This window comes from Morus notabilis, unplaced genomic scaffold, assembly GCF_000414095.1.
Source record: "Morus notabilis unplaced genomic scaffold, ASM41409v2 Scaffold1056, whole genome shotgun sequence".
Lineage (NCBI taxonomy): Eukaryota > Viridiplantae > Streptophyta > Magnoliopsida > Rosales > Moraceae > Morus > Morus notabilis.
This window is the reverse complement of record NW_010368045.1, coordinates 48,837-66,931: the sequence shown is the minus strand read 5'-3', so window position 1 is coordinate 66,931 and position 18,095 is coordinate 48,837. Positions and strand designations below refer to the sequence as shown.

Sequence of the window (18,095 nt, the reverse complement as noted above, 5' to 3'; positions counted from 1 at the left end):
TTGCCCCCATCCCCCTGCATCAGCTAGCCAATCCATTGAAACATCTGAGATGCGGGATTTAACCCGTTATACCTATAGTTTGAGCAACTTAGTGAGTTAAAGTTCAGAAAGTACAATCACAAAACATTTTTCACACAAACATCATAGAGAGATGCATGACTTTTTATGCTCAATTATGATAATTCAGATTATGATTTTGGGCCTTATGCACGTACCAAGTGCGTGCGACCAATGGCGTACTGGGGAAGCGACCTAAATATTTAGTCCGATAACACCCAATGCCAAGTTAATTATCAATTTTATTCCCTCGTGGAGTGGTACGCACTTAACTCGTCTTTATTACCTCGGCCTCTTATTTAGGTAAACATGCAATTATGATCATGTCACATAAATATATTATTTAAATACTTAAAAGAAGAATCACCACATCATACTCATAATTGATGTCACAAAAGTATAATGATGTAAAACCCTTTAAGGACATGCATCAACACAAAGTAGTCTAATGGCTAAGTGCTCATATTTTGCAATCCATGGATAATGTCATACAAGGATATAATTAACACTTTATAGGAGCTATGGATTTCTTATTTATTAATAATAAATCTACACATACAAGAGTGATATCTCCAACATACTAGTATGAGTACCTTTACATAATATAACCGTTTGGTACATCAAAATATACAAGTCAAGTATACGGGTTTATTATTCCTCTCAATATTAAGATGACCATATATAATTTTTCAAATTGAATTGTTTTATTCAAACGGAATTATTAATTAAAACAATTCAACTTTTGTCTAATTCAATATAGGTTCCACCACTAAGAACAATATCAATGTCTCTATCCATAGAGGCACACTCCAACGACTAAGACAAGTCGTCTCCGTTAGGAAGTAGATGTTATAAAAATATTAACATGAATAAAACCCCCAAGTTTATTACCTCGATTGTGGATCATATATTTAGACTGTTGGTTTCTGACATGATTTCGGATGTGGAAGCGTGTGATTAGCGGATCGTGTATAACAAAAATTTTCATAAAACTTTGATATACTCTATAAATTATATTAATTTATACACGAATAAATTAATCAAATTAATTTATTTACCTAGCGACCAATTAGGATGATATCTTGAATTCTTTGACCTAGAACGTTCCTTGCTCCAAGCTAGTTTAGAACACATAAATCTTTCTCATCAATTCCTTGAATCTACAAAGACGCGTGTGTGGGTACACCTGAAACAAAACGGGATTAGCGAATAAACACTCAAGGTTTCCATGAACACTAACACATGCACGGCGTGAAATTTTTGGAGAAAATTTTTTCTTCCCACACTCTATAGAAACCGGCCACTAATGCTAGGAGAGAGCAAAAATTGTGTCTCACAATTTTCTACAATCTCTTACTTTATAGAGTAGTAGTCAGACTCCCAGAACGAGTCTAATCTTTATCTCTAAGATAAAACTTGTTAATTATCTCTCACTTCAAATGTTATTTTGAAACAAAATCCACTCTCTCCCTTATCCTATATGGCCGGCCACCACAGGGGAATTCCTCCTTGTGGTAGGCGCAATTTTGCAGATAAAGAATAGGGCAAAATTTTATCCTAGAGTCTAATTTTAACTTAAATTCAAATTCTAATTTAAGTCAAACTTAAATCAATTTGAATTTCAAATTGGACAACTTATCAAATAAGTTAATTGGATAACTATGGAGGGCAAGCAATTTGAATCCCAAAGAGATTCACACTGTGTTATGCATTCATACCATGTGAACACCTTCACATGTGTGTTTCAAAATTTAAATTTAAACTTAAACTTAAATAATCACATTATTTAATTTATAATTAATTCTCAATTCATTATCCTTAAGCATTTTATTTTAGAATTCCATAATTCTAAAATTCTCATTTTGCCCTTATTGTCTTATGGAATTATAAGGACGGCGCGGAAACTTATGCACCTATAATTCCGAGCTCCAATAAAAATAATAATTAATTAAACTCTTTAATTAATTAATTCTATTAATTTCAATAGTTACTCCACTATAAACTTAGAATTGCACTCTCGTAATTATAGACATAAATTACTTCTAAACTATAAAGTGTCCATTTGATATAGTCATTGCATATAGATCAATCCTCCATAAATAATTCATAATTAGAGCTAGGTGAAATCCTTTAACCTCTCTAATTACATCTTTATCCTTGAGTACTATTGATTCTCTAATGGACAGTGATTCATAAAACAAATTCATGAATCAGAGCGCACATATTGGTCCAAGTACCGAATCAACCCTCAAGAGAATTATTTATCTACTTCTTTCTCAAGAAGGAATAGATTCTATCTCGTATAATAACATTCTCGGCTACTCACTTCATCATGTCTCCAACATACAAGGAATAGGATTCAGGATCTCAGAATCCGTAACGAGTAAATCAAAAGACACAAAAACATAAATAGGAGTCTGCTAAAAAAATCAAGATTAAGATCATTTTATATATGACCGTCAGTAGACTCAATTAAAATTTCTATACTTAACGAAAATTATCAAAAATTCATATTGTGTCTGTGTCCATGTTCCACATAATCTCATTATATGTTAAACTCATTCAATATCTCGTCATATTAACAGTGTGGATATCACCATTCCATTCTAAATGAGAATGACATGTATTAGTAATGTTTTAACTAAAGATTTTGAATTTTAGTTAAATTCATTATGAATGTCGTTTTGATTATTATCCTTAAATATTATCCTATCGCATATAACACTTATATACAATATTTAAGGTCACATAAATAATCATAGAATTTTCACTGATATTCATAAAATATTCAATAATATATGCACATAAAATAATGAATAAACTCTTTTATTAAATAAATAATAAATATCATATTACATTTCATGCTTTTAGGACACCATTCTCAACAGAGACTATCTTCTTTTGATTCATGTCTTATGTGTGTTCTTCACATTACATGCATAATCTAAAGACTTAGAATGATAGTTTCAGACTTCCAATTTACATATTATTGGGAATGATGTCCTTAAAGGATGAGATGTAATTTTAGATTTTATTATTTATTAATAAAGTAAAAATTTCATTATTTATGTGCATGTATTGTTATATACTTTTTGAATATCATTGAAAATTTTTCGATTATTTATGTGACCTTAAATATGTTATATAAATGTTGTATACTAGAGGATAATATTTAAGGATGATGATCGCAATAAGTTCGTAATGAATTTAATTAAAGTTTAGAATCTTTAAGTAAAACATTATTAATACACGTCATTCCTATTAAGAATAGAACGAGCTTATCCGCATCGTTGATATGGAGAGATATCGTATAAGTGTATTTTACATAATGAGATTACGTAGGACTGGAATAAGACACAATATGAATTTCTGATAATCCGTTAAATATAGAACTTCTAATTGAGTCTACAGATGGTCATATATAGAATGATCTTAATCCTGAGTTATTAATCGACTCATATTTATGGATTCGTGTCTTTTGACTTACTCGATATAGGTTTCGATATAATTAAATTATATCCATTGTATCTTAGAGGCATGATGGAATATGTAGCCGAGAATGTTTATATTACGAGATAGAATCCATTCCTTTTTAAGAAAGAAGCAGATGAATAATGCGTTTGAGTCTTTATTTAGTACTTTAATATGTAACGAGCTCGTATTCATAAATTTATTTTATCATATAATTCATTAGAGAATCAATGGGACTCAATGAGAAAGATGTAATTAGATTGGTTAACAGATTTTAACTAGCTCTAATTATGAATTATTTATGGATGATTGATCTATATGAAGTTACTATGTCAAATGGATGTTTCATAGATGTTTCATAGATGTCTATAATATCAAGAGTGCAATTCTAAGTTTATAGTGGAATAACTTTAGAATTAATAAGATTAATTAATTAATTAAAGAGTTTGATTAATTATTAATTTTATTGGAGCTTGATATTAAAGGTCCATGAGTCTCTGCATCGTCCTTATAATTCTACAAGACACTGAGGGTAAAACAGAAATTTAGAATTATGGAATTCTAAATTAATATCACATGAAAAATATTATTTAAGAATTAATTATTCATTAAATAATGTTTGAATTTTGGAACGCACATGTGGTGGGAGCACATAGTGCCACACGCCCAAGATAGGGAGAATCTCTCTGGAATTCAGTTGCTTGCTCTCCAAGTTATTCGGTTTACTTGTTGGACAAATTATCCAATTAGAATTCGAATTAAATTGGAGTTAGACTTTATTTGGAATTTGAATTTGAGTTAAAATTAGACTATTGGATAAGGAGAAATTTTCTCCTTCCCCTATCTGCTAAAAAAATGACAACCAAGGGGGTTTATCCCTGTGATGGCCGACCCTGTGAGAATAAGAGTGAGAAAATTGTTCCAAAAATATCAACTGGAAATTTATCTATTTTAAATAGGATTTAAGATTAATCTCTATCTTTAGATTGCTTTATCTTTAAGCTAAAGAAAAGAGCTCTCCAAGGACTCTATAAATAGGAGTTTGCAGTAAATTGGAAAACACAATTTTTGCACTCCTATTGCTAGTGTGGCCGGTTTTATAGAGGGAAAAAGGGAGAAAAGTTTCTCCAATCCCAGCTCCACGTCGTACATGTGTTGATGTTCGTGGAAGTTTCATAAGTGAGTGTTAACTATTTTCTCTGTATTCAGGTGTGCTCATACACACGTTCTTAATATAATTAAGGAATTGACAAGTAAGTCTCTTGGTGATATGAGGAACCTTAGCACTAGAATTTTTCATGGTCAAAGAAATTAAGTTATCATCCTAATCGGTTGTGACGTCTAATTCCTGTTCTAAATTAGTTAGATTAATTTATTCTTTATAAATTAATGTATTCTATAGTGTTCACAAAAGTTTTAAGAAAATTTTTGTTCAGACATGCTCCCACACCTAAAATAGTTTCAAAATCCAACATTTATCACATGTTCAATAACTATGAACATAAAGATGACCATACATAGATATATGAAATAAATAAACTTTAGTAATATCAAAATGTCATAAAGGCATTGTTACATTTATTCTTAAGGGTAAAAACTATAACATTCAAAGTCGGATGTTAATGCTCCTAATAATGTTTTCCTAGTGTACCAATGATGGAAGGACTCTGTTAGCGTTTATGCCGTTAGGAATAAATGTAACAATGTATTTTGAGACATTTTGACTACTAATAAAGATTTATTTATTTCATAGATCTTTGTATTGTCATTAAGTTCATATTAGTTGAATGTATGATAAGTAAACTGGAAGTCTGAAACTGTCATTCTAAGTCTTTAGATCCTACATGTAATGAGAAGAACATGCAGAAGACAAGAATCTAAAGATGATAGTTTAAATAATATGATCCGCAATCGAGGGAATAAAGTTGGACGCTTTATTCATGTTAAGATTGTTATGTTGTCTACTTTCTAACGGAGATGGCTTGTCTTGGTCGTCAGAGGTAGGACTCCATGGGTAGAGATATTGATATAGTTCCTAGTGGTGGAATCAATATTGGGTCGTACCAAAGTTGAATTGTTTTAATTAAGAATTCAGTTTGAATTAAAGAATTCACTTTTAACAAATTATATGTGGTCATCTTAATTCTGAGATGAATAATAAACCCGTATGCTTGACTTGTATATGACTCTTGTGTGCGTAAGATAAATATAATTGGGAAGGTAAAACAGAACTTATCCTTAAGTCGATCCTGGATATCCCATGGTGATGACACACTAATATAATGCCACGCCCCCAAAACATGGTGGGTGACGTGGAGCTCGATTAGGGGTTAATAGAGCAGATTCCCAGATGAGCCCCACTTAACTGCATTAAAATAGAAATAAATTACAGAATCCCGAGTCTCTGACGACACACAGGGCTCCACCCACAGGACATACAGTATCGTACATATATGCACATATAAATAATCATTACAACAGACATCAACCACAATCTAGTTAATCTAAATATTTCAAGAGTTTACAGAATTCTCAATTCCTTACATTTTATTCTAGAGGATGACCACAATCCTCACTTGATTCCAACAGCAGCACAACTCAGCTGCACCGTAGCAAATATCCAGCCACTGTGCACCGCTCTTAGAATCTCCTGGGAGGGGTTTAACACATTTAAAACATAAAACGTGAGCGAAAGGCCTAGTAGGATATAATTTGAAATGACTTAAAAGTAAATGAATATATAAATGTGCGAGTAAATAAATAAATGGGTAAATGAATAAATAGACATTTAATTCCAATAGACAGTCGGAACCTCACATCCTTTTTCTCAAAGGAAATATAACTGAAAATAACTGTATTACAGGCTTCAGCAAGTAATTAGTACAAATGACTTACCTAACCAAGTGTCTCGCCTACCCGGACCGAGTTTCGGGTTCTGCCCCCGAGGATGCACTATCCGCATCCTATCTAGGCTTACAGCAATAGACTCTCTTACCAGTTCACAACATCTCTTAGTTTAAGAAATCATTCATTAACTTGTTGAAATCGTTATTATGACCCCACGAACTACTCAAGCCGCGGGGCCCATGACTGGGCAAGCCATGAGGTTCCATGACTGGACAAGCTATGGATTCCATGGACAGGACAAGCCATGGATTCCATAAACTACACAAGCAACGGTTTTCAAAGAGTTTTTCTTTCGCAAACCAACCCCTTTCTTTTAAAACATTTCCAAGGCCAAAATCATTTTTGAAAATCAAGCTCACAAGAGATAGAAATCCTACCTCACACTATCAAACATGGGACTAGCGTTGCCTTTTCCGGCTTCTGCTTCCTCAAGCCCCTTCAGTCTGAATCTTTAGCGATCACTGATGCAAGACAACACTTTACGATTAATTCTCATTCCTAAAGCAATCCAATCTCAATTTCCAACCAAGATTTCCTATGAGTGTGCCTTAATCCATTTTCATGTTTCAAATTATCATTCCAAGGATTTTTAATCTCAAAACAAGGATTAAAGATGCTAATCCATTCATCTCAAGTCCCCAAATGAAGCTAATTTGGGTTCTCCCCGAATACAGGGGTTAGAACAACAATTTCAGGCCAAACAATGTCGTGCCCCGTGTCAATCGGTCGACCGGTGACAGAACAGTGCATCACCATTGGTCGACCGGTGGTGTGCAATCCGGTCGACCGGTCAGGCCAATACAATCCGGTCGACCACACCGGTCGACCGGTTACCATGTGATCCGGTCGACCAGACAGGTCGACCGGTGACACCAGTTGCGCGAGAGAAGCTCGCAGAAACCAGTCCAAAAACCTGCAATCTCAGTCCCAAATCAAAATATTTTAATGGAAAACCACTAGATCCGGGTTCTAGGTCCTAAAACAAGTCCAAAGAACCCAAGATCTCCAATTTCTACCAAGGTTTTACTCAAAATCATTAAAGATTCGTTTCGAACCAAAAATAAGTTTTTAAAATTTGAAAACTTGAGATTTAAGAAAGGTCCTTTCAGTAATCTTACCTCGAATCCTTCTCTTGACGTTGAAAAAGCTTTAAAACTCTCCTTTGGTTCAAGATCTGTTTGATTTGGGAGAAAAATGAGAGAGGGAGAGAGAGAGAGAGAGAGAAAGAAAGAAAGAGAGAGCGTGGGAGTGAAGAGAGAGAGTGTGTGAATGCACGAGAAGGAAGGAAAAGAAAAAGAAAAAGGAAAAAGGAAAAGAATAGAAAAAGAAAAGAAATAAAAGATAGGTGTCACTAAATTTAAAATAACTGTCCAGAAATGTGCCCATACACACTTCTGGGTAAACATGTAAATACTAAGAATATTTAAATACCTTGGAACTATTTAAATTACGCGTCAGAAACATTTATTAATCAAAACTCAATTAATTTAAATCCGATTAGGCACACTAATAATCTCAATTACCTTTATTAATCTCAATTAATTCTTCAGGGTGTTACAGCTCCACCCTCCTTAGGCAATTCATTCCCGAAATTAAGGCTTACCTCAAAGTGTAAATAGATGCGGATACTGCTCCTGCATCGTCATTTCAAGCTCCATGGTGCTGCCATAATACTTTCACTAATGGGATCTCACGATGACGCAGACTCTTTATTTTTCGGTCAAGAATCTGAACTGGTGCCTCATCGTATGACGCGTCATATTGTATCGGGACGTCAAACCACTGCACTATAACTTCCGGCTCAGGTTGACATTTTCAAAGCATGGAGACATGAAACACGTCATGCACATGAGATAATTCAGGCAGTAAAGCCAACCAATAAGCCACCACTCCGACTCGTTGCACGATCAGAAATGGTCCCACATATCTTGGTGCAAGTTTCCCTTTCACACTAAACCGAACAACTCCCTTGCGTAGGGAAACCCTCAGCAAAACAAAGTCGCCATCCTGAAATTCCAAAGGCCTACGCCTTCTATCAGCATAGCTTTTCTGACGACTTTGAGCTGTCAACAGTCGTTCCGAATCACGGCTATCTTTTCATTGTTCTCTTGAATGACCTCCGGCCCAGTACTCAGTCGATCCTCTGGTTCCAACCAACAAACATGTGACCTACAAGGACGATCATAGAGAGCCTCAAACGGTGCCATACCGATACTGGCCTGATAGCTGTTGTTGTACGCAAACTCAGCAAGATGCAGGTATTTCTTCCAGTTTTCACCAAATTCCAGAATATAAGCACGAAGCATATCCTCCAGAATCTGAATTACTCTTTTAGATTGCCCATCAGTCTAAGGATGAAATGCTATGCTGAAGTTCAAGTCTGTTCCCATGGCTTCCTGGAAACTCCTCTAATACCTTGCATTAAAACGCGTGTCACGATCTGACGTGATAGACAGTGGCACTCTGTGTAGTCTCATGATGTGCTCCAGGTACAATTCTAACAGAATTTTTTGAGAATACGTCGCACGGAACGGTATGAAGTGCGCGGACTTCGTCAACCTGTCCACCACCACCCAGATGACATCGTGCTTCAGCTCGGTTCTCAGTAGCCCCATCAGAAAATCCATAGTGATGTGCTCCCATTTCCATCCAGGGACAAGAAGAGGTTGCAACTCTCCCACTGGCTTCTAATGCTCAGCTTTAATCCGGAGGCAAGTTACACATTCCGAGACATACTCACGAACGTCTCTTTTCATGTCTTTCCACCAGTACTATCTTTTCAGGTCCTGGTACATCTTTGTACTTCCCGGATGTATAGCAAACTTCGATTTGTGAGCCTCCCACAGAATCGTCTTCTTTACCTCATCCGCCTTAGGAACAGCAAGGTGATTGCGGAAATACAAGGCTCCATCCTTTCGGATTCTCTAATCCTCGAGTTACTCTCCATTCTGGATTCGAATCCAGATTCCTTATAGGTGTGGATCCTGCAATTGATTCTGCTTAATCCGTTGCACAATATCCGGTGTAGAGCCCAGATTATACATCATAGCCTGGTTATAATCTTTGTAGAACTGAAGATTATACTCACTCACCACTTCAGTCATTTTTCAATCTTCTAAAGTTAATGACGCCAGAGTCCCCGTCGTCTTCCTACTAAGGGCATCAGCCACCACATTAGCTTTTTCATGATGATATTGTAGAGTGAAGTCGTAATCTTCCATATACTCCACCCATCTCCTTTGCCTGAGATTCAAGTCTTTCTGAGTAAATAAGTACTTCAGACTTTTTTGGTTAGAAAATATATGAAACTTTGCTCCATAGAGATAACATCTCCATATCTTCAGAGCAAACATTATCGCTGCCAGCTCCAAATCATGAGTGAGGTAATTCCGTTCATGTGATCTTAATTGGCGAGATGCGTATGCTACCACACGTCCCCCTTGCATTAAGACACAGCCAAGCCCACTCCCCGAGGCATCAGAATACACCTCATATGGTTCTTCACTATCAGGAATAGTCAAGACTGGTGCACTTGTCAATCTGACATTCAATTCCTGAAAAGCATTTTCACATTCGGCGTCCCACTGGAATCTGACTTCTTTCTTGGTCAACCGAGTCATCAGTGCAGCAATACTCGAGAAGTCTTTCACAAAACGCCGATAGTACCCTGCAAGTTCGAGAAAACTGCAAATCTCCGCTACATTCTTCGGCCTTTCCCACTGTAGCACAGTCTCGATCTTAGAAGGATCGACAGAGATTCCTTGTCCTGAAATTACATGCCTAAGGAACTTCACTTCTGTCAGCCAGAAGTCACATTTCTCCTTCTTAGCATACAACTGGTGTTCACGAAGAGTTTGAAGAATAATTCTCAAGTGATGCTTATGTTCTTCCCAAGTCTTCGAGTAAACCAGTATGTCGTCAATGAAGACAATTACGAAGCGATCCAAATACAGCCGAAAAACACGATTCATCAAGTCCATGAATGCCGCCGGGACATTCGTCAGCCCAAAAGGCATTACAAGAAACTCGAAGTGCCCATACCGAGTTCTAAAAGTAGTCTTCGGAATGTCTTCCTCCTTAATTTTTAATTGGTAGTACCCCGATCTCAAGTCAATCTTAGAGTAAAATTGTGATCCACCCAACTGATCGAATAATTCATCGATCATCGACAGTGGGTATTTGTTCTTCACAGTTACCCTATTCAATTGACGGTAGTCAATGCATAACCGAAGAGATCCATCGTGCTTTTTCACAAATAGCACCGGTGCACCCCAAGGTGAAGTACTATTCCGGATATATCCCTTCTCTGCTAGCTCTTCAAGCTGCTTTCTCAATTCTTTCATCTCCACAGGCGCCATCCGATACGGGGGAATGGAAATAGGTGCTGTTGCCGGAACCAAATCAATGCCGAATTCAATCTCCCGATCTGGCGGTAAACCAGGTAAATCCTCAGGAAACACATCTGTGAACTCATCCACTACAGGAATTCCCGCACTATTTCCAATTACCTCAGGTTCACCTTCCAAAACAAGAAGGGAAGAAAAACAGGCTAGATTCCTCTGTCCCCCAACACTGTACTTCAACAGTCGTTCTCCCAGGACTGGATTCATATCTACCTGATGAGAAATCACTGTTCCAGACTTAGTCATCAAAGTCACTCTCCTATGGTAACAATCAACAATTGCACCATATTCTGACAACCAATCCATTCCAAGGACCACGTCAAACAGACTCATCGGAAGGATAATTAAGTCAGCTCTCATTCGCTCACTCCCAATCGTGACTTCACACGATCTACACACACTCAACACCTCCACACATCCCAGTGGGGAGTTCAAAGTCATCGGGACTTCTAAATTCTCAGACTTCAGTTTCAAAGTCCGAACAAAAGAACTTGATACAAAAGAGTGTATGACATGAGATATTAGAATCATACCCTCAATCACTGCGTTACTGGTCTGACCTCCCGAACTGCCTCCTGCCAGGGTATAAGCTTGCCCCTGCACTTTCCCTTTCCCTCTATCACCAACATTAGGCCGTTAGGTCGCTGGCCTATACTATTGCGGCGGAGGTGGTTGTACCGGTCTCGGCGCTTGAGGCCAAAATTGTGTATACTGAGGTGGTTGATAAGTTGGCACAGGGGGATATGGCATCTGCGGTGGCTGATATGGTGGCATATACTGTGGTGGCCCCTCCTGACTGTACGGAGCGTCACTTTGAGCTTGTTAAGCCGGCGGCCGATTAGGACAATTCCTCCTAATATGATCCACCTGCCCACAATGGTGACACTTGGGCCCATATGAAGCACTTCTGTCACTTCCTGGCGAACTACTGCCACCGTTAATCACTCCCCCACCAGGCTATCCCTGATTGCGGTTCCTTCTACCACTCCGCTGTGGCCCGCCGGAAGCAGATGGTCCGCTAGAAGCTGAAACTCGCCCAACTAGTTCTTTACTTTGGTGATAGGCCATGTTATCCTGCTCCACCCTAGTAGCAGCAGACACCAAATCCCGAAAATTCTGAATTCTCAAAGCTACCAATGATCTCCTCACAGAGTTCTTGAGGCCCTTCTCAAACTTAAGACATCTCAGGTGTTCAAATTCCACCAAAGATGGCGCAAACCGAGATAGGTCATTAAACTTGGCCTCATACTCCCTTACAGACATGTCACCTTGCAGTAAAGACATGAATTCCAACGCTTTTTCATCCCTATAACTCTGAGGGAAGTACTGCTTATTGAACAGTGTCTCAAATTGCTCCCAGGTCAGTCCTGTAACATCTATTCTTCTCTTGACCTGTTTCCACCAAGTATTTGCTAAGCCCTTCATCTTGTATACCGTAAATTTCACCCAGTATTCATCTGGGACTCCTATAGTACTCAACTGCTTGCCTATGTAGTCTAACCAGAACTCTGCTTCCTTGGGTCATCCCTTACTATTAAACGAGGGGATAGGCACACGCCTAAATTCCCGAAAGTAATATTGCTTCCTATCCTCAACCGACCGCTCGTTTTGAGCTCTAGTGGCCATGCCTTGAAAGGCACCATACATAGCATCCAGAAATCCATGATTCTGTTGTATCGGTTCCTTAGCTGGTCTACGGCGAGGTGCCATTTCCTTTAACTCAAATAAAACTAGACCGTTCAGTGGATTACAGATGTCACACATGTATGTACAATCCTGGGGTTTCTTAACCTAGGGCTCTGATACCACTCTGTCACGCCCCCAAAACGGGGTGGGTGACGTGGAGCTCGATTAGGGGTTAATAGAGCAGATTCCCAGACGAGCCCCACTTAACTGTATTAAGATATAAATAAATTACAGAATCTCGAGCCTCTGACGACACACAGGGCTCCACCCACAGGACATACAGTATCGTACATACATGCACATGTAAATAATCATTACAACAGACATCAACCATAGTCTAGTTAATCTAAATATTTCAAGAGTTTACAGAATTCTCAATTCCTTACATTTTATTCTAAAGGATGACCACAATCCTCACTTGATTCCAACAGCAGCACAACTCAACTGCTCCGTAACAAATATCCAGCTACTTTGCACCGCTCCTAGAATCTTCTTGGAGGGGTTTAACACGTTTAAAAGATAAAATGTGAGCGAAAGACCCAGTAGGATATAATTTGAAATGACTTAAAAGTAAATGAATATATAAATGTGTGAGTAAATAAATAAATGGGTAAATGAATAAATAGACATTCAGTTCCAATAGATAGCCGGAACCTCACATCCTTTTTCTCAAAGGAAATATAACTGAAAATAACCGTATTACAGGCTTCAGCAAGTAATTAGTACAAATGACTTACCTAACCAAGTGCCTCGCCTACCCGGACCGTGTTTCGGGTTCTGCTCCCGACGATGCACTATTCGTTATTATGACCCCACGAACTACTCAAGCCGCGGGTCCCATGACTGGGCAAGCCATGAGGTTCCATGACTGGACAAGCTATGGATTTTATGGACATGACAAGCCATAGATTCCATAAACTACACAAGTCATGGTTTTCAAAGAGTTTTTCTTTCGCAAAGGAACCCCTTTCTTTTAAAACATTTCCAAGGCCAAAATCATTTTTAAAAATCAGACTCACAAGAAAAAGGGATAGAAATCCTACCTCGCACAATCAAACCTAGGACTAGCGTTGTCTTTTCCGGCTTCCGCTTCCTCAAGCCCCTTCAGTCTGAATCCTCAGCGATCACTGATGCAAGACAACACTTTAGGATTAATTCTCATTCCTAAAGCAATCCAATCTCAATTTCCAACCAAGATTTCCTATTAGTGTGCCCTAATCCATTTTCATGTTTCAAATTATCATTCCAAGAATTTTCAATCTCAAAACAAGGATTAAAGATGCTAATCCATTCATCTCAAGTCCCCAAATGAAGCTAATTTGGGTTCTCCCCAAATACAGGGGTCAGAACAGCAATTTTAGGTCAAACAGGGTCAAACCCCGTGTCAACCGGTCAACCGGTAACAGAACAGTGCATCACCACCGGTCGACCGGTGGTGTGCAATCCGGTCGACCGGACAGGTCGACCGGTTAGGCCAATGCAATCCAGTCGACAACATCGGTCGACCGGTTACCATGTGATCCAGTCGACCAGACAGGTCGACCGGTGGCATCAGTTGCGCGAGAGAAGCTCACGGAAACGAGTCTAAAAAATTACAATCTCAGTCCCAAATTGAAATATTTCAAAGGAAAACCACTAGATCCAGGTTCTAGGTCCTAAAACAAGTCCAAAGAACCCAAGATCTCCAATTTCTACCAAGGTTTTACTCAAAATCATTAAAGATTCGTTTCGAACCAAAAATAAGTTTTTAAAATTCGAAAACTTGAGATTCAAGAGAGGTCCTTTCAGTAATCTTACCTCGAATCCTTCTCTTGACGTTGAAAACGCTTTGAAACTCTCCTTTGGTTCAAGATCCGTTTGATTTGGGACAAAAATGAGAGAGAGAGAGAGAGAGAGAGAGAGAGAGAGAGCGAGAGAGTGAATGCACGGGAAGGAAGGAAAAGAAAAATGAAAAAGGAAAAAGGAAAAGAAATAAAAGACAAGTGTCACTAAATTTAAAATAACTGTCCAGAAATGTGTCCATACACACTTCTGGGTAAACATGTAAATACTGAGAATATTTAAATACCTTGAAACTATTTAAATTACACGTCAGAAATATTTATTAATCAAAACTCAATTAATTTAAATCCGATTAGGCACACTAATAATCTCAAGTACCTTTATTAATCTCAATTAATTCTTCAGGGTATTACATATAATGAGCCATGGACAAGAGCTATTCGGAGTTTTCTAAATGTACTATATGAATCGAGAGTCATCAACTCTAGGCTTTTAGTGGAATAGCAATATAGTTTATGCGTTCTTGATGTTTGAACAATTTTTTCTCTTAGGAACCCTTACCAATAGCCCCCAAAGAGTCTCTTTAGTAATCTAATTGACTCTATGACGTAATGGATTTATAGAGGTAGGTTATAATTGTTTCACAATTTTGTTAAGTTCCCGGATCCAAAATTGCAACTAGTCAGTGCCACATAGACCATCCGATTAACCAGACGATGGACTGTGTCTATACTACGTAAACCCACCAGTTAACCAGAACCCGTTTTCGAGCTCGATGTTGTTCCTTTATTCAAACCTGAGAATTGTATATATAACTCCAGTTGTAATTCAAATAATCTAATGTAGAAATTATCTGATTAAAATAATTATATATTTATGTTCTCATATCAAATAAAAATAAAAACATTAATTCAACTAATTTATCTTGAATTAATTTACACAATTAATTCAACCGATAAATAATTCTTAAATTAATTTAAACATTTTATGAGTTCAACCAATTTAGTTTGAATTAATTTAAATAATTAATTCAACAAATAAACCCCTCATGAATTAATTTCATCCGATTTATAACCAATTGCAGAAACAACATAAGTTACCAATATATAGGAAATACGTTGTATCGTATCAGGAAAATATATGAGCTAGCAGCAAGACCTGATGGACATGTATTGATTAAGCTCCTATAATCATGATAACACTTGTTAACTCACAAGTTCATCACATGATTATAAGTTCTAGTGCTACTCCATTAAAAGCCTAGAACTGCACTCTCGATCAATACAATATATTTATAAAGCTCTAATTAGCTCATGTCCATGACTTTATTATATTGTGTATCATCCTCATAGGATATTCATAATCGACTTGAAGTCAAGTTCCGTTTTACCTTTCTGATTATATTTATCTTATGTTCTATTATCAGTCTATAAAAAAAAATCATTATTTGTACCAATAGAAATAGTAAATCATTAGATAACACAAAGTAGTCTAATGGTTGAGCGCTCATATTTTTCAATCCTCGGATAATGCCATAAGAGGATATAATTAACTCTTTTAATAAGTGTTATGGATTTCCTATCTATGAATAATAAATCTACGCATACAGAAGTCATACCTGCTACTTACCAGTAAGCATACCTTTACATAATGTCAGGATGTCTCCATTTGGTACATCAAAAGGTACAAGTCAAGTATACGTGTTTATTATTCATCTCAGAATTAAGATGATAACATATAATTAGTCAAAAGTGAACTGTTTTATTCAAACAAAATTATTAATTAAGACAATTCAACTTTGGTCTGATACAATATAGATTCCACCATTATGAACTATATCAATGTTCGTACCCATGGTCCCACCTTCGACAACCAAGACAAGCCGTCTCCATTAGGAAGTAGACAATATTACAATCTTAACATGAATAAAGCGCTCAACTTTATTCCATCGATTGTAAATCTCAACATTTAGACTATCATCATTAGATTCATGTCTTCCGCATATTCTCCAAAAATTTAGAACGACAGTCTCAAATTTTCAGTTTGCTTATCATATATTCAACTAATATGAACGTCAAGAGAACAAAATACTTGATATATAAACTAAATAAATCTTTATAAAATAGTAAAAAGTGCCTAATAAACATTCTTACATTTATTCCTGAAGGGTATAAATGCTAATACGAGCGATTTTTTTCAAAAGAAGATGTTAGTGTCAATTGTTCCTATTTATTTATTTATTTAGTAGTTAAAATGACTCCCCGCTTATTTATTTTTTGAACTTTGTTAAGTTTACTCTTATATTTGAAACTTTTCAGATCATACGAAGTATGTTGGTGCCACCGGAGGCGGAGTAGAGCTTGGCATACATGTCTTATGCCACTATACTTGACGATAAGGATGATAGGGTCATTGATCCATTAGTTTAAAAATTGAGATCTGGAGTGGTAATCAATAGGCATGTTGGTTCGACTAGAGACACTCAATTGCACCCGACAACACCATCATTATCGTCCGTACCCCCAACCCAACCTTCCATGCCCACAAGAGATCATGATGCACTACCTAGACAAACTCCTTTAGTTCCACCTGAGCCAACAGAGAGCTATAACTGTATGCAGCACTGAAGACTTATTTTGATGAGTGATTAGCTGGAATGGAAGTTAAAATTGATAACCTTGCTATGATAGTAGGCAACACGCAGACTCATTTTGATGAGCTATTAGTTCGAATAGAAGCTAAAATTTATAACCTTGCTATGATAGTAGGCAACATGGAGCAATCTAATAATGGTCATCGGCAAACAGCGACGGAAGATAAATTGAACCATAACCACACCTGGACCTTACCTTTACACTTGCTCAGGTAGCGGCTACCAAGGTGACAGACTGGGGCTGTGCCGGTATGCCTATTGAGTTAGCGGCTACAGGGGTGGCAAAACCAGGATCACGACGCTATGCCAACAGAGGTGGCAAACCACAGAATTAGCAATGTTCTTAATGATCTCCAAGATACCATTGAAGATGTGAATGATGAAGTGGATCCAAGAGAGTATTATGTCACCCCTCCTACATCGGTTGTTAACGACAACGATACTTTGTTACCCCAGAGCGGTGTGTTTGATGAAGCGATGTCGACGGTAGATTGTCGGCCGTTCAGAAGAAAAAAGCTATCTGCATACTTGCAATCTCCCTACACGGATCTACATTCTTGCAATCTCTACCGTAACAAACTGTGATTACTGTTGAGTCATTTCCTAAAAAAAATAATTAAAAATATATTATATGAGACAATGAATATAAGATAAGGTATAAGTTTAAAAATGAATTTAAACCATTTACAAGATAAATCAATTAATGAAAATTATATCACATTATTCTCCTTCCATAACTTATGATTAATATTGCAATACAAAAATGTCAAACTTTTACTATAAGCATAAACTCTCAAAGCATACACTAAATAAATAAAAATTAACCATCAACAATTCAAAGTGCTTAAAAAACCTTTACCGTCTAAGTCTATGCAATCCAATTTGCTTTGAATATGAATAATCTAACAAGCAATAAGCCTCAAACTTCTTAAATTCTAGTGTAATTCACAATGAAACTTTACTGCTCTTTCCAGTAGAATCTTTATTGCTCAACTGATAGTGTATCTCTACTGCAAAGTCAAGATCTCTACCGAATGCTGTAGAAATCACTGGTTCATCTTCAACCTCGAATTTTCATCTTAAAAATCACAAATTCAATCTCAAAATGCAGAAAACGGTCTAATTCTTTTATATAT

At 37.0% G+C, this 18,095-nt stretch overlaps 1 protein-coding gene across 1 annotated transcript; it reads right to left on the bottom strand.

Annotated features, from left to right (window-relative positions):
- Positions 1-11,795: 11,795 nt before the first annotated feature.
- On the bottom strand, positions 11,796-12,263 carry LOC112094627. Its single transcript, XM_024176070.1, has one exon. The coding sequence runs from the start codon at positions 12,261-12,263 to the stop codon at positions 11,796-11,798; it is 468 nt and encodes a 155-aa protein (XP_024031838.1).
- Positions 12,264-18,095: the final 5,832 nt, after the last annotated feature.